Source organism: Culex quinquefasciatus, chromosome 3, assembly GCF_015732765.1.
Source record: "Culex quinquefasciatus strain JHB chromosome 3, VPISU_Cqui_1.0_pri_paternal, whole genome shotgun sequence".
NCBI classification, from domain to species: Eukaryota; Metazoa; Arthropoda; class Insecta; order Diptera; family Culicidae; genus Culex; species Culex quinquefasciatus.
Window position 1 is genome coordinate 196,114,586 of NC_051863.1, and position 17,198 is coordinate 196,131,783.

Consider the following 17,198-nt stretch of genomic DNA (forward strand, 5'->3'; position numbering starts at 1 on the left):
TGGGGGTTCCTTGGCCAAAATAATTAGACCCGTATTTTTTGCAGGGCCAAAAGGTGTGGAGTTACTTTTAAGCTGGTCCAATAAACCAATTTATCTTTTTTTCTTTTTCGGCGTTTAAGCTGCTTGGGATAACTCCGGAAACAAAACAGCCCAACATCGCAAATTAAAGAATTGGTTCCTTGAACCTCGAGTGTTTTGAACAAATTTCATGACCAAGAGCAAATGTCATGGATATAACGAAAAATCACTGTTACTACGGATTTCATGTATTTTTATATTGTTTGTTTTGTAACAGCTTCAATAATTTGCGATATTTTCATATAAATTATCCTGATTCTAATATTTTATTCGCTCACCCTTTACTTCTGATGAACATTTCAAGTAAAATAGTGAGCAAATATTCATATCTCCAACAGTATTTCGCAGCATCCCGCAATGAGTTCATCTCATCAGCATCCGTCAAAATTTTGCACGCTCGAATTCTCCGAACTCCCCTTTCAGCTCAGCCAAGTGGAAGCAATTCCGTTTCTCGAGGCGGTGGGCACAATGATAGGCCACAAAACAGGTACCCCCTCAATAAAAGCTGCCGCGATTGGTCCATTAACCGGCCGCATTGGTTGGGGGCCAAAACTTGTTCGGTCACGATGATTCACTACCTACCTGCTACCACGGCCAAAATGTGTCTCCACGGTAATTATGCAGGCGAGCCTTACGTGAGCAGATGAGTCCACTGAACCATTTCACCACTTCAGCATGCGAAAAAGGTGGCTCAAAGAATTGATTGGCATGTTGTCGAAGCCTTTCCTTAAGAGAGGTAGCCACGTGATTCTTGAGGGGAAGATGATGAAATATTACATCATGCACCTGGCGGTGCGTACGACGATTTCTAGTTGAATGAAAGTTTGTGAGGGTTTAGGGAATGATTTTTGACGAGTTAAAAACAAACACTTATCGCCGGTTTACTGACCTACAGAACAAAAGTTCACCACGTTATCGCAGTCGCATTTCGGACAATGTGTATACCGAGTCTGGTTTAGTCCCAATTTCGCTGGACCAGTCTTGGACGGTCATCCGTTAGCAATGAAGCTTGCAGCGCCCCTTTTGATACTAACCTTTTTGTCGCTTTGCGATCGAATCCGGGCCGACTCCAACGATGAGTCCCTGCTGGATCCGATGGAATTCTCGTACGTGAACCTTTGGAAGTACGCCGAGAGTGAGTGTGAGAAAAAGGGCATCAACGGATCGATCATCACGCGAACCTGGATCAACGTGCGAGCCTGCTTGAGGAATACGCTGGACGTGATCCAGTTCAACATGGACGCGATCCGACTGGACGCGGACAACCAGCGGACGATTTTGGCCAAGTCCGGTGACGGTCGTTGCGTGGGATCGTGGTATTGATTGTTATGCTTCCTCTTGTAGACACTGTCCAAACCTGAGAAAAGCTCCCAACTGCTTCGAACCGTTCATGGTGGCCGTTAAGGGTTGCGTTCCGGAGAAGAACTACGAGATCTTTGAGGCACTCCGAGGGTGGATCGAGAGCGTTTTGGGACATGTTTGCAAGGACGATGGAGCGCATATTGTGTACGATCGAGTTAAGCATGAGAAGTGTACCAACGAGCTGGGTGGATACATCTTCGAGTGTGCTGCGCTGAATATTATTAACAAGCAGTACGACGACCGGAAGGCACTGACGGAAGAAGATTGCGGGTATGTTGATCAAGCATCTTGATCCTCGTATGCTAATCTGAATACCTACCCCATGTTACAGTTCGGTGGTTCGAGCCAAGGATTGCCTCCTGAACAAACTATCCGAGTGTTCAGTATTCGCTGCTGCGACGCAATTGTTCTACGATAACTTTATCCGGATAACGTCGTGCATCGGTTCGGCTTGATGAAATAAAAGGTTCGAATCGACAATGTTTCATACATTTAGCAATCATCTGATACCTGGTAGAGGAAAGCTATTGGGTGGAAAGAGGGAAAGTAGGTATGTGAAAATGTAAACAACTTCTTGACGGACTCGAAGTGCACGAAAAGAGCTAGTTTCCCTTGTTTTGCTAGATTTTCAACTTGCAATCTATGGAATTTGTTTATTTACTTCAACGTCTGCGTGTTCTAGTGTGTATGTTTTGCGGTGAGTGAGAGAGTGGAGAATAAATATTATAATATACTTCCAACAGTGTGCTATATTTAGGGCGTTTCAGGCCCCTTCCCATATCTTTCTTCCTGCATATTTGCCTATAATTAGAGAATTCCCGTGCCGACTTTTGAATCGATGGTTGAATATACTTTTTAGAGAGTTACACACACATTTTACGTTTAAACATTCAAGAATTGCGACGACTAGAGTAAGTTCTGCTGCCAGGTGAGAAGAGAGATCCATCGGTTTGAGAGTGTCCTGTTTTAGTTTAAAATTACTTGTCCGATCCATTGCCGGCACCACCGGAACTCGGTGACGTACCCCGTCTTCGTATCATAATGGGAGATCGCTTGGGCGATTTGGCCAGAACCAGTCCGTTTTCACCCTCCGGTGACGATCCTCCGCCGGTTGCCGAGTTACGACGCGAAGCGGACAGTCGGACCATGGTGTCCAGATGACGGAATCTGCACAAGTTGATAATCAGAAAATGACTCTTAAAGATATTCTAGATCGACTTACCTCAATGGCATATCGTTCTTTGGCCCATCCTCGGAGTTGGCAAACAGGAAGGCCAACGGCCAGCTGATCCAAGAAGCTGATCCGGGAGTCCTGTAAAAACACATTGTCATTACCATTCACAATCGTATCCCACTTCTTCAAAACTCACTTTGGCGACTGCACGGTAACGACGGTTCCATCGGTCGACGGTGACGTCAGCTCGCCGGAAATCCTCAATGGCGTCTGCGCCTTGTTGATGGCCGGATTGTAAATCTTCGGATCGCTGACCATACGCACGAAGAACGATCGCTTCTGGGCGAGCGTGTGCGTTTTGCGCCGGTCCACGATCTCGGTCACCTCGTCGGCTTGGTCCTTCTCCAGGATCTCCGCCGCAAAGTCCGTTATGACGTCCCATGCGTAATCTGTGAAGTAGAGTTAGTTGAAGCCTCACGAAGAGATTATTAAGCTGACAACATACCAATATCCTCAACGGTGGCATTCTGAGCCGTTGCGCAGAACCGGATCACGTACCGCTCGTTGACCGATGCCGGTACCATGTGGATCTTGCCGGACGCGTTGATACAGCTCAGTAGCTTCTCGTTGATCCGGTCAGTGCCCTTGAGCCGGAAGCACACCAGTCCGAGCTTGACTTCGTTGCACACCTCGAAGCGACTATCCTTCAGCACAAGCCGCTCGAATCGCTTGGCCAGATCGATGTGGTGACGGATGTAGTTCTGCAGCCCGGTGATTCCGTAACTGCGCAGTACGAACCACAACTTGAGCGACCGGAATCGTCGGCTCAGCGGGACACCCCAATGACGGTAGTCGATGGCCGAGTCCGAATAACCGTGCTTGAGATACAAAGGGTCAACCTACCGGATATTCAGAACCTAGCATCATAGTTACGATATAACAACTCTCAAGCAAACATACCACTAGAGCTGACGTAAGCCGAATCCGGTCACGGACCCACAGCGTCGAGCAGTCAAAGTTGGTCAACAGCCACTTGTTGGGGTTGGTGTTGAACGAGTCGGCGTACTCGATGCCCTTCAGCAGATACTTGAGCTCTGGACATATGAACGAATTACCCGCGTAGGCCGCGTCCACGTGAAGCCAGACGCTGGGGAAGCGCTGTAGAGCTTCACCAATCTCGGCCAGATCGTCAAACGCACACGAACCGGTAGTTCCGAGCGTGGTTGACACGAAAAACGGTATCAAACCCTGCTGTTCATCCTCCTCCATGGCCTGGAAAGTCATCACGGTGATCTCGTTATTAAGTGTGAATAAGATCTCCAAAATTATCGAATGTATCAATGTGTATACAAGAAGGTGTCCGTTCGGACTCCCCCACTTTAGCAAAGTAGGTGTTTACTTTTTCTCATTTACAGTTATTCGATAATTTCGGTTGAACATCTGCTAATTTTTGCTCCGACAAATCCATCGGACCAGGTGCGCTGGGATCCCCCGAATAAAAAAAAACATCTGACCTCACCTTTCGCAACGTGTCCGCCCGGAGGGAGCACTTTTCGTCCGGCTCCAGGATGCGCAACTTGACGAAGCTAATCATGGCGGCCTTCTCGACGCAGCTGTGCGCCTCCTTCGAGCAGTAGGCCATAAGCTTGGACAGCAGGTGGCCCTCCTCGACGAACGGATGCTGCTGCTTGAGCACCTTGATGGCCTGGGCCCGGGCGGCCAGCATCGTCACCAGGACGCACTCGGACGCGGAAGTCTGTCGGAAAATTGCGCTAATTGCATTACTCTGCGGCCACCACCACCCTCAGCGATGATGATAATTAGAAGTCATAATCTACCTGAATTACGCCGCCTCCTTTGCTGCCCGGCTTTAGCGCCAGAAACTGATCCGGCAGGCCAATGGCTTTGCCTGCGCGGGTGGGACGAGAAAAACGTAGTAGATTTATTAACGTTAAAGTTTTTCCCGGGACTTTTCTTTCCAGCCGATGTGCGCCAGCTGGCCAGAGTTCTGCACATCGCGGTGGGTTGGGTGCGAGTAGTTTTTATTAGCAACCATGGTTATGACATTTTATTAAATTAAAAACCAATTTGCGGTTAGGTCAGTTAAATCGACGGTGTCCGCAAGTTGCTTGTTTTAATAAACATGAAAATAATGTTGAAAGATGGCCTTATACAATTATTCTATTTTGTTCAATTTCAAATAAGAGTGTTTGAGTAATGGCCGAAAACATCTTCCATTGTTTTAATTTGATCAAAAATAAAAAGAATCTCCTTCGAGCCGGATTTGAACCAGCGACCTATGGATTACTGTGATTCATCGAATCCAATCATTTCTACAGTCCACCGCTCTACCAACTGAGCTATCGAAGGTGTTGGTATCGTTGAGAGATAAAAAACAAACATGATTCACTGTTGGTTTATTTTTGCAAACCGACTTATCTTTTTTTTTGTCAAATATTGTTGAAAATCATAGATTTTTTTTAGAAAAAATGTAATAGCATTTTATTTCTGGTATTCCTGGTATTTCTAGTGAGTAGTAAAATAACTCCTTCGAGCCGGATTTGAACCAGCGACCTATGGATTACTGAATATCTGACTTCTTCTGCTTCTACAGTCCACCGCTCTACCAACTGAGCTATCGAAGGGTGCATGGTTCTTTGATCACGCGAATTTTCCAAAACCAATTTCAAGATATCACGTTCAGGCAGGTTTGATTAACTCGCCCAGTCGCTGAGTGCTGACAATTTATTTAATTCGTTACAAAATGTCAAAAGATCAATACACCTCCTTCGATAGCTCAGTTGGTAGAGCGGTGGACTGTAGAAATGATTGGATTCGATGAATCACAGTAATCCATAGGTCGCTGGTTCAAATCCGGCTCGAAGGAAAATCTTTTTTCCTCAAATTCATTTTTTTCTCCCCACCAAAAGACGTCAAATGACCACAGGGTGGCCACTCAAGTCGGGAAATCGGGAAAGTCGGGAAAAAGTCGGGAATTCGTCAAAATCCTCCAAAAATCGGGAAAAAGTCGGGAATTTATGATTTTATGTCAAAAAGTCGGGAATTCTGAGCTTTTTTAACTCTTGAATAAATTTTGTAATATTTTGTACAATTTTCAAATTGAATTCACTCATTTCTGCTTTAGTAACTTACTTTAAATTTAAGGTTCTTTTCACTATTTCAATTTATTTGAGTATATAAAAGCTGTTAAAGGCATTCAGAATCTTAATGAATATTGGAGTCTTTGACACAGATTTTCATAATATTTTTTATGAATCAAATGATCGCTTTAATTTTTGTTCATCAAACAAGAGGTAAAGTTGATGAAAAACTAATATAAAAATAGAGCGTAATGGCCAGCTTAGAATTATGATTCTATTCCATTTTGTCACATAATTGAATATTTGAAACAGGATTTGAACTTGAGTTTTTTTTGGGTAAATATTTGTAATTGTTTAACAAAATTCATTAAGTAATTTAAAATGTGTTTTTTCCAAATGTTGCCCTTGAACTTTTTTTTGTGAGCATGGGTAAATTATCTACCATAGATTAAGCTTGATTTTCAGTTTTCGAAAAACCTAAATATCGAATAAAATCCAAAATTGAAAAACTTTTTTACTTGTGGTTTGGTTGAGCGTTTTAGCAGAATGCATTACTGTGAATACAAAGAGACGAGTTGTTCCTTCAACAACTCGTCTCTTTGTATTCACAGCAACTTTTTTACGTTTTGGAAACATAAAGAAAATATTGAAATTGCAAAAAAAATAATCCAAGAAATTTTTAGTTATTGCAAAATTGTTTAAAAAAAATTGTTTCTTCAATTATTTTGCTTAAAATAAATGGGAAGCCATAAAGTCATATCAAACTTAATTTTCATTGAAAAAAAACAGTTAAATACTAACCACTAGATAAATTAAAATTGATTAGAAAATTTAATATCAAAAATTACAAAATTAAAATAAAATTTTATGAATTTCTTGACATTTTTCTAAATCCTTTGAATGAATAATAACAGCAATTATGTTTCAATCATTCTTTGATTTAAAATGATGAAGTTTTGAAAAAATGAAACGCTATTTTAAGTTCAGTTATCTTTAACTTTTTGACATTTTCAGTTAAAAAAGTATCTAAAACTATACGTTTGCCAATTTAAAAAATAACATGGAAGTTATAAGTATTGTTGAACTTTCGATTATTTTTTCAAAGACTTATTGTTTGTGTTTCTACTCTGAATCATAATAATGCAATTCCATTTTTGAAGTGTTTTTTTATTTATTGTTAAGTTTTTGTATTTACAAAAAATGCCTATATTTGGATTTAAAAAAAAAATCATTGTGATTTATTTTTCGCTGGTTATTGACTGTTCTTATAGAAAGTTTTTTGTTTGAAATCATTCTTTAGATAAGAAATGCTTATTATTTGAACATTCTGGAAAAGTCTGGAAAAAGTCGGGAATTTGAAAATGGAATTTGAGTGGTCACCCTGTGACCAGAAAAAATATATATATGTTAAGGTCGTTTACACCCACTCGGAACGTCAGGGGCAGACCCGTGGCCAAACACGCGCCGTGACGGATGGATAAATCATCTGGCCACTAGCAACACCCCTATTAATAACCAATAAATTATGTCGGACAGCGCGTTTTTTTTTTTTTTTGTCTTTTCCGAGGTGGGCGGTAAACCGCGTATTTTTAAATACACACAAAATTTTAGTGGATTTATTTTTGTAAGCGGAAATGACCAAACGCCTGCTGCGATGATGAATTGGAATACGCACAATAATTGTAGACAATTTCACTCTCGTTTAACTAGATTGTTTAGTGTTTAGCACGGAAAAAATCTAATCGATTTTTTAATGTTGTGTTATACTTGATGAAAAAATGGTAGAATTTTTGTTTTTACGAAAATTTATTTTGGTCAGCAAACAAAATGTTTTTCTTACTGTGCAACTCATCTTAGTCAAATTATTGTTAGACGTACGTTTCGGCTAAACAGTTTCCGAGTGTAACGTATATTTAAAAGAGGGAGAGGAAGCTTTGTTTATTCGTCATCACCAGCGTGAAACGCCAAACTTTGTGTGTGTGATTTTGAAATTATTTTGCAACCGCCACATTACGGTATTTGTGTGAACGTCAGAGATCAAGCAAACATTCTAGGAATTTTGAACTGCAAATGACTGTTTTGGTCATCGGCTGGGTCAATCGTGGACCAAATTGTTGAGTTGAAATCGTGATCGTACGTTCAACTTTTGACCAGTCAGTATTTCCACTTAAATAAATGTTGAATTTTCCTTTGAAATTTAGTCTTATTGAATAAAATCTACTTATTTTCAAAACTTTCATTTAACCTTATTGGTTCCTCTATATAAGTCACTTTTTGAAATATAATTGAGAATACTTTACGGAAACACATTTTTCAAACAATTTTTTGTCAAAAAAAATATTAAAGAATTATTTTGAACATATTTGCCACCATTATTTTTGATAATTTGTTTTTTTTTAGTGGAGTAAAATGCATTTTTTTAGTTCTAGTGTATGCCTCATTAAGGCTACCAACTGTACGGATTTTTTCCTTACCATACGGATTTTCGACCCTCTTCGCGGATTTTTAACAGGCCGAAATTTTTGTAGGGATTTTTCGTATAATACGGATTTGTACAGAATTTTAACAACTTTTTAAACATTGAATTTCTTTTTTTATTTGATCAAAGCTTTTGTTAACTAGACATTTTTTATTTTTATTTAACAGTGAGTTTGATTTAAAAAGGAAGTTTTCCGGATTTTCCCCAATACAAACATGATTATCAATAATTCTAGAGTTTAAAAAAAAGGTTCTATAAACTATTGTCTTTCATATGTTGGTCCTTTAAAAAAATCGAATTGTTCTTTTAGAAATTTCTTATTAAACATATTTATCCATTGAACGGCTTTCTAAAATTTGTGAAAACTTTTGAACATTTGAATTAACAAATTTAGAGTTTTTTTAAAGGTCCTTTAAACTGTTGTGTTTCACATGTTATAGGACCTTTTCATAAAAAAAAAACTTGGAAATGTGTTTGCGAAAACACTGAGAACGATATTATTCGTAAAAGCAAACTTGACACTTCGTGAACTTTTAAACGTTTAACAAAAAAAAATGAAGTACGTACTGTTTTGATTCAAATCACGGTTTATTTATTATTTAAACGTGCAAATCATAAGCGCTCAGTAAGCTGTAAAAACGACACAGTTTTAAATGTTCAAATCTCAAATTTAATTTAATTTATATAAATAATTCCTTGACAGTTTTTGTTATACCATGCTGTCATATCGGCAAAGTGTACGGATTTTTGCTAAGCAAGAGTTGGTAGCCTTATAGTATGACCGACGAATTGATTTAACCAAGTTAAAATTGTATTGAACAAAATCGATTTTTTTCAAGATCAATTTTTGTTGTAAAATTTAACTTTGAGCTTAGTCTTTTTTCAATTAAAATAGTTACTTTCAACATTTAAAAACCGTTCTCTTTTTAGTAGATCAGTTTGTCTAATTCTTAATTTTTTTGTAAATAAAAGTAATTAAAAGAAGGCTTTTTAAGGAGTCCATCAATTTTGTTAAAAATATTGAATCATAAAATCTTTCCTCTGGGTACAAATTTGCGAGTATTTTCCACTATTGCAAAAAGCTACAGAAATGCCCAAATTGGAAAAGTGAGGCTGTAATATTGCTGAGATAAACCGATTTTAAGTACACTGGGGCAAATCGGGACAACAGTTTTAACCATGTACACGGAGAAAAAAGAGTTACCAAAATCGTGAACAAGCGTCCATGAAAATGGGAACCTTTTGAAAAACGTACCATAAAATTTGAACACTTTGTTCGTGGTTCTCATTTTCATGAACGCTTGTTCACGATTTTGGGAACTCGTTTTTCTCCGTGTAGGAGCACAATATTTTGATTTTTCTGGTTGGTTTCGGTTAGAACAGACTAAGACCAACAAAATGTTTACATCCATTTCCAAATTTAAAACCATAGTCCCGATTCACCCCAGATGACGGTATGGAATTTTGAAAAAAAAAACGTGGTTCAACCAAGGGAATGATGTAAAGAGAGGAATCACAAATCCGTATAAATAATTTCAAGATTTTTCAGGTGTAAACCAAAAACGCGATCAAAAATTAAAGTGGAAGAATAAGGCTTAACTGCTTATTAAATTGTCGGTGTACAGGACGCCGCACTGTTTAATCATTTTCTGACGTCCATCCAATTTTGCAGTCCAAACCCAGTCATTGAATTGGAAAAATAAAATTCTTTTTCAAATTTTCTTTTCTTGATTTGTGTGCACCTACGTCGAAGACCAAGATTGTTTACTTTTTGCTCTTTGGTCTGACAGTCTTGGTCTGACAGATTTGGTCTGACAGCTTTATCATGGATTTTGGTCTGGTCTAGGCGAGGGATAGGACACAGCACCTTCCTGGGTTCAACACGCTGCTTATCTCGATAATCTCTAGATGTAATGTTTAAACATTCTCAATAGCGATTTAAAATATTTTTTTTATTTTGCTTTTTTTATTTTTACAAATTTTGATTTTAGGATACGAAAAAGATCTAAATGCGGCTTTGTCATCAGGGTTACCAGGTTGTCAGAAAAATCTGGAAAGCCAGATTTTTCAAGTGTCAGCCAGAATAAAGATTTTGCTGATTTTTCATTTTATGGCTATTTTTGAACAACTTTTTGATTAAAATGAACGAATTAAATTGAAAATCGTAAAATTTAGAATGTGTTTTTATAGAAGAAAATGGTAATTCATTCAAATTCTTAAAACTTTTCAATTAATTTAGATATTCCTGCCCCCTCATTATTCAAAACTGTTAGATTTTCGTCTGCCAGATTTTTCAAGATTTTTTATCGATACTTTGCCAGCTTTTTAAAATTTTGAGCTGGTAACCTTGTTTGTCATCGACTCGGAGTTGTGTTGACCAATTTTCAACTATTTTAGGTCTATCCAGAACAGTCCAGACTTGTGTATCCGAAGTTCAGTTATCTGGACTGCCCATAATTGAAGATTCGGATATTATGCCAAACTAAGTATTCCGAGAAAAACGCGTTTTCTGTGTTCGTCACCAAATCTTCGTCACGGATTTTTCAAAAGAGAATGGGATATTAGCCGTTTGGTGTTTCGCATCGGCAGCCAAAACTAAACAATGTTTCAGTGAAATTCAAGTTTTGGAAGATGCGCTGGAACATCCTTTATCACCTGGAGCAAAAATCTCGATTTTGCCAAAAGCGGCTAATAGCCGTTTTTTTAATGATGGGCTGTGGAGCTCTCCTTAGAAAGTTGAAATATTAGAATCATGAAAATATTTTGTTTCCTGTTTAATTTTATTAGATACACAATACTAATTTTATTTCAAGTTTTTGTCCTTCCTTCATAACCTTCCCTAAAAAATTGAAATTTCATTGAAAAAACTTGCAGCATCGAGCCTTGAAAAAAAGACAGAGTGAAAGCTGGATTTACAAGCCCTTGAAACATTTTCCAATTTTTTTTATCTTTCTAGTGCTAGGCAGCTTTATGTTATCACATAAGCTGACCATCAATTGGTGAACTGGAAACATGGCTGAAAGAGAAAATAAAAACAACAATGGCCAGATTCTGGAACCCCACCTTTCACTATCAGCCGAACCGAAGCTGCTAAAAATACGATCACCTTGAAAGTCTCAGTGATCGAAATAAATAAAACAAAATGCGTTTTGGGTGATCAAACCACCACCGAGCAACATTATCTGTTCGGCAAGCAAAGGTGCACTTTCAAGCCCCCTTCGATAGCTCAGTTGGTAGAGCGGTGGACTGTAGAATTTGGAGGTCTCCCATAAACAATAGAGAGGCGCACACTTCTCCCTCAGTAATCCATAGGTCGCTGGTTCAAATCCGGCTCGAAGGAGATTTTTTTTCGTCCCTGCTGCTACTTACCCAACCAATCCAGCACGATCGTCTCCAGCTCGGTGCAGGCCGGGCTGGCCGCCCACGAGAACCCGATGCAGCCGATTCCGTCGCTCAGCATGTCGCCCAAAATGGACGGGAACGAGTTCCCCGAGGGAAAGTACGCGTGGAAGCGCGGATGCTGCCAGTGCGTCACGCCGGGCATGATTTTACTCTCGACGTCCTGCATGATTTTTTCCCACGGTTCCGGATTTTCCGGGGCCTCGCCGGGGAGCAGGTGCCTCAGGTAGCCCGGTTCCACGCTCGGCGTGACCCGCCGTTCCTCGAGCGTTTCCAGATAGTTGCAGATGTACTCGACCATCTCCGTGCCCCGACGGCGGAACTCTTTACTGTCCATGGCTTGCTGGGGTTTTTTTTGTTGCTAAATAAGGACCTGATGAGTGAACGTTGTCTGGATTTTGGATTGTGGACGTCGAAATCCACAACCGAATATGGGATGAACCGCGGCGTTACAAATGAGTCAGTTTGCCAGAATATGTGCTAGGTCTATTTACACGAGTATTTTATAAATAGAGACGATATAGGGAACGCTTTTAATGACTTTTCAGTCAATGTTCCAAGCCGGTGAAGAAAAAGTACAGACCACTTTTCCGGTGAAATTGCATACCGCCAGAGTAAATAAAAAGACAGAAAAGCGCGTATGGTACAGTAAACAAATGATCTTGAATCAGATAAGGTTAAAAAAATAGCTGAAATTTTACATCATCAATCACCTGAAAATTTTAAATATAGTAATCACAACCGACTATACAAAAACAATCGAGAAAGAAATATTCACAGTTCGCATAATTGCAGCACTACTGTATGCATATTGGAATGAATGAAGTTGTACTTTTTTGGCGCAGTCCTAACTCTGATTTCAGAAATTTCGCGTGGGGAAATCGTAGGCACGTGTTGCTTTCTCCTGACTCTTGACTGTGACTACTCTCGCATTTTTTTACCCTTATTGGCAAATCTGCAAAAGTGATTCATTTTAGCAGCGGCCATGGCTAATATCAAGGTACGGTATTTCGATCCCTTTATTTACAAATGACTTCAACGATGCAACGCCATTATTGGGGAATATTCGAGTTTGAATTTATTTGCTGGTAAACTGCAAAAATCAGACTTTTCTATTGTATCACTCGAAATGGTAATTGAAAAACAGAGTTCAGCTGAATTTAATTTGTTCAAGGCTTATCGTCGAAATGACGATTGCTTTTTTCCTGCACTCAGGCTACTTTTTGTGGAACTCGTGTTTCCCACAGGATTAGCCTTTCTTGATACCCTTCAAAGGCACGTCGCCACGTCAATGGGTAGAATTATTTCAAGTCTCAAGTTCTATTTGCGTAGGTACAGCAATTGCGTTAGGTTAGTTGAGCCGCCAAGTCGGAGGCTATCCGAATAAAAGACCGACTTTCACTTTTTAAGGCCTACGCGAGAACAGCTGCTCCGGACTTGGAACAAAATCGATAGTAATTCGTAACGGTTGTTTTTGACTCAAAGTAAGGTGCCAAACAAAAATAAACAGCAACCAAATAATTTAATAAATTGAAGTAATGTCTCAAAGACAATAGAACTGAAAGAAATTTAAAAAATATATTTTAAAAATCCATCAACAATAATATCAGGCAGTAGCTAAGAACGCCTCAAGGTTCTTAAATAAGGCGAAAAAATATTTCCTAAAACTCTGCAAATTACAGTCCTGACTCGATTATCCGAAGTTTGTCCGAAGTCCTAAAAAAAAATCACTTCGATAATCGAATTACGAATTTTGTTGTTGTTTTCTTATGGGTCGTTAAAACTCAAATTTTCTTTGGTTTGCCCAAAGAAGCCACTTTGCATCATCAGTTTGTCCATATCATTTTCCGTACAAATTTGGCAGCTATACCAAATGTATGTGAAAATTCAAAAATCTGCATCCTTCATTGATTTTTTCTATCGATTGTTTTCGGCAAAGTTGTAGGTAGGAATAAAAATTGCACCGGAAAATGGCATCAAAATGTTTTTTTTTTTTGATTTTTTAAAAATTACTTTTTGTCACTCATCAGTTTTATATGAAAGTTAAAGAAAAAAATAAATAAAAGTGCTTCGATTTGACTCAAAAAAATTCTGGGGGTTCCTTGGCCAAAATTCGTATTTTTTTGTTTGGCCGTTAGGGTGGCCTACGCCGTGTTAGGGTGATCCGAAAAAAAGGACATTTTCGTCAATTTTCACAAAAACCACTTTGTTCAAAAAAAATCATAACTTCGTTCCATTTCAACCGATTTTGGCTGTCTTGGTCGCAAATGAAAGATGATAAGTTTGACTTCCAAAAAAAAGTGGGGTTTATAAATCTAGCCTAACATTTGAAAAAGTCTTATGTAAACATCAAACGCCGTTTTGACGGTGTCTGGACCAAAGAGCCTATATTTGAATATATTTTTAACGGATTCCTCGGACAATTTTACTTAATATATCAAAAATTGGGCGAGGTTCATTAACAGGATTCAGAGGTATGATTTTTTTTAATAGAATCCGGGTTTTTCGGCGCGCCGCGCGCGGATACGAAAAATTGATGAAATCGACAAAAAATCAACTTTTTTCACTAAAACTGCGATAACTCGAAAATTTCAGCGATGACCTATACATGTTAGGGTACCAAAAGTTGCGTATTTCAATTTCCCGTTCTTGCGCGTGGCGCGTCGAAAAACCCGGATTTTATTTTAAAAAATGTTATGTAAAATTGTCTAAGGAATCCGCTAAAAATATATTCAAATATAACCTCTTTGGTCCAGACACCGTCAAAACGGCGTTTGATGTTTTCAGAAGACTTTTCAAATGTTAGGCTAGATTTTAGAAACTCGGCATTATTTTTTCTTAGAAGTCAAACTTATCATGTTTCATTTGCGCCCAAGACAGCTAAAATCGGTTAAAATGGAGCGAAGTTATGATTTTTTGAAAAAAGTGGTTTTTGTGAAAATCGACGAAAATTTCAATTTTTCAGACCAACCTAACACGGCGTAGGCCACCCTAACGGCCAAACAAAAAAGTACGGGTCTAATTATTTTGGTCAAAAAATTTTTTTAGCCAAATCAAAGCACTTTTTTTTCCTTTAACTTTCATATGGAACTGCTGCACTTAAATTGTTTTTAGGGCTTAGGGTACATACAATGAAACCTTTCCAGAAAATTCCACAATGGTCCAAAGTTCAAAAAACACATTTATTTTTTTATTATTTTGATTTTTGAGTGTTTTTGAAACCACCTCGATTCAGGGGTATTCATAAATACCAAAAAAGAAAAAAAAAATTTTGCACATTAGGCCTTCTTTTTTAAAGAAAAACTCAAATAGTTATGTTTTTTTCAAAGATTATTTTTCTAAAAATCTGGAAAGAGGTCAATGTTTTTATATTTCTTTTTTATGTGAAATCAAATTTGTAATCAAAATATAGCAATTTTAAGGTTTAAAAAAAATCAGCGTATTTTCAATTTTGTAAAATAGTTCCTTTTTTGAACTTTGAACCTATATTTTATATACTATATTACTATATTTTCTCATAGTCAATGCTAAAAAAATATGAATATTTCATAATTTTAATAGCTTTAAAAAAATATTTTAAATGTCTAAAATCAGACCAACATTCCTTAGCCTTTTCCAAAAAATATTCTTCCTTTTAAAAATAATATGCGTAATGACTTCTTTGGGTACCTATACAGAAGGTATCCAAAAGTTTCAGCCAGATTAAAAAATGCAACAAAAAATCGGATGGCCAAAAAAAATGTTTTTCCGGTTCCGCGGATAATCGAACTTTTGAACATCTAACTTCGGAAAAATCGACTCTGGACTGTGATTGAAAAGATTAATTTTAAAAACGAGTTACTGATAAATCATATTTAGGAAAAGCACATTTTAAGGTTTTAAAATTAAGACTTTCATTTGAAAAATGAGTGCAAAATGCTTAAATGGCAAAGATCGAAATGGTATAAGTTGGTTAAAACGACTTTTTCCTAAAGAGTCCTGATCATAACAGCCAACTTTGACAATAAAACACACCAAATCGTTCTGAAAATCTTTTTGCAATATGAAAATTTATGAATATTTTCATAGCACTTTTCAATGAATAGAAAAATATATAAAGACAATTTTAAGATGCAAATTAAGCAAAAATCTTAGTTTTCCTGTTGAGCGAAACAAAACAATTACAAAAAAATACTTTAGATCTGAATATGTATCATTCCGGCAAACTGAATCATTCAACCAATGTTGCTTCCTAAAACCACCTTCTCCGCACCTAATCCGCTCAGTTGGGTAATCCAGTAATCAGAAGGGATTTGGTTCCCCTCACAGCAGCACCACAATGTTCAAAAAGCTCCAAACAATTTCAACACAAGTCACTAGTCACTTTTCTATCACCAACTACTACAATTTCACAAAGTCCTTCCGCGATGCCTCAAATTCGACCGATCCGTTTGACTTCCGGTGAAGTACTGAATTTGGGCTCAGCGTGGAACCTTCTACTAAGCTAGTCGGTCGTTCTATGCCATCCTCCGGTTGAAGTCCTTTGACTGTGCAGCAACAGGCGTCATCATCATCAAGTCCTGCGCTATTCGCATAGAACGCATGTCGTCATCGTGGCGGCGGCGGTTCCGCGAGGGTGGGTGGCTCCAATGCCTTTTTTCCCGACCGTTTTGACATGCTCGACATTCCTGGGCGTTCTTCTATTCTCTTCTCTTTCTCTTTTTTTTTTTTGAGCGATTGAATCCGTTGTTTCGCACACACAAAAAAAGGATTCGAAATGAACTCAGTCCGAACGGGATAGGATATGGCTTTGGCTTTGGTATAAACATGCACCATCACCAGCAATCGGAATATGATTATGATGCGTATGCCTTGAATAGAGATGGATTCATATCCAATAAAAGAGCACGGGGCAACGGTTTGCCAAGTGCATGAGATGCAATTGATTTGCTTGGACTTTTTCCAAATCAGATATGGATTTTTTTAATTTCACCTGTCCTCAATGTTAAAATAATACTTTTTTGTGTTTAGGGACCATCCATAAACCACGTGGACACTTTTTTTGGACATCTGTTATCACCCCCTCGTGGACAATTGTTCATACATCAAAAAAAAACTTAAGGACCACTTAACTCAACTACTTTTTTGTGTATGCAGTGTGCAATGAACTGATAAATTATTTAAAAGTGTCAAGTATGATGATGCTCGTTAAATAATTTGAATAAAGAACAAACTGAACACTGAAATCATGACAGTTATTTTTTTTAATTTGAACTTCTTTTAAACAAGGACCTTTTTTTTATTTTAAAAGCAATGTTTTTTCCATATTCTTCCCAAAAGATAACCTGAAATTTACCTTTTCTGTTCTCTACTGAGATTAAAATCTCAATTAGTGACCTGATTTGGGGAAATATTTAGCATCCCAAGTATGTTGATTCAAAATTAAATATGTTACAGTTGAAATATTTGCACTCCAAAAAATCAAAAATATCACCAAAATTGATTAAACAGTTGCGCTGGCGACATCTGAATACAGCACACCTTTTTTTTCAAATGTTTTTTTTTCAACACAAATTTATTGGATATTATCCGTTTTTTTCGAAAAAATTACAACATTGTCAAACTT

The 17,198-nt window shown here is 38.0% G+C and overlaps 3 protein-coding genes and 4 non-coding genes across 11 annotated transcripts in view; 4 read left to right on the top strand and 3 right to left on the bottom strand.

The window, feature by feature from the left end:
- The window catches only part of LOC6042805, a 73,381-nt gene that overhangs the window by 31,132 nt on the left and 25,051 nt on the right, over nt 1-17,198 (top strand). The window lies entirely within an intron of this gene.
- LOC6042800 lies at nt 1,081-2,173 on the top strand. Its single transcript, XM_038261420.1, has 3 exons — nt 1,081-1,364; nt 1,423-1,710; nt 1,772-2,173. Exons 1-3 carry the CDS (start codon nt 1,081-1,083, stop codon nt 1,893-1,895), a joined length of 696 nt encoding a protein of 231 aa, XP_038117348.1. The 3' UTR covers nt 1,896-2,173.
- LOC6042801 (tyrosine decarboxylase) lies at nt 2,165-16,074 on the bottom strand. 4 transcript variants are annotated; one of them, XM_038262766.1, is made up of 9 exons: nt 15,846-16,074; nt 11,564-11,966; nt 4,453-4,523; nt 4,134-4,370; nt 3,575-3,886; nt 3,120-3,513; nt 2,811-3,063; nt 2,663-2,752; nt 2,165-2,607 (listed from the first exon to the last, which is right to left on the bottom strand). In XM_038262766.1, exons 2-9 carry the CDS (start codon nt 11,928-11,930, stop codon nt 2,418-2,420), a joined length of 1,914 nt encoding a protein of 637 aa, XP_038118694.1. In that variant the 5' UTR covers nt 11,931-11,966; nt 15,846-16,074; the 3' UTR covers nt 2,165-2,417. The 4 variants fall into 4 exon arrangements, with proteins under 4 accessions (XP_038118694.1, XP_038118692.1, XP_038118693.1 ...); XM_038262764.1 differs by having other exon boundaries at nt 11,564-11,954; nt 15,835-16,074; XM_038262765.1 differs by having other exon boundaries at nt 15,835-16,074.
- Nucleotides 4,884-4,984, bottom strand: Trnay-gua. Its single transcript has 2 exons — nt 4,948-4,984; nt 4,884-4,919 (listed from the first exon to the last, which is right to left on the bottom strand). It is a non-coding gene; the product is annotated as a tRNA-Tyr (tRNA).
- On the bottom strand, nt 5,161-5,259 carry Trnay-gua. The gene is made up of 2 exons: nt 5,223-5,259; nt 5,161-5,196 (listed from the first exon to the last, which is right to left on the bottom strand). It is a non-coding gene; the product is annotated as a tRNA-Tyr (tRNA).
- On the top strand, nt 5,401-5,501 carry Trnay-gua. Its single transcript has 2 exons — nt 5,401-5,437; nt 5,466-5,501. It is a non-coding gene; the product is annotated as a tRNA-Tyr (tRNA).
- Nucleotides 11,410-11,534, top strand: Trnay-gua. The gene is made up of 2 exons: nt 11,410-11,446; nt 11,499-11,534. It is a non-coding gene; the product is annotated as a tRNA-Tyr (tRNA).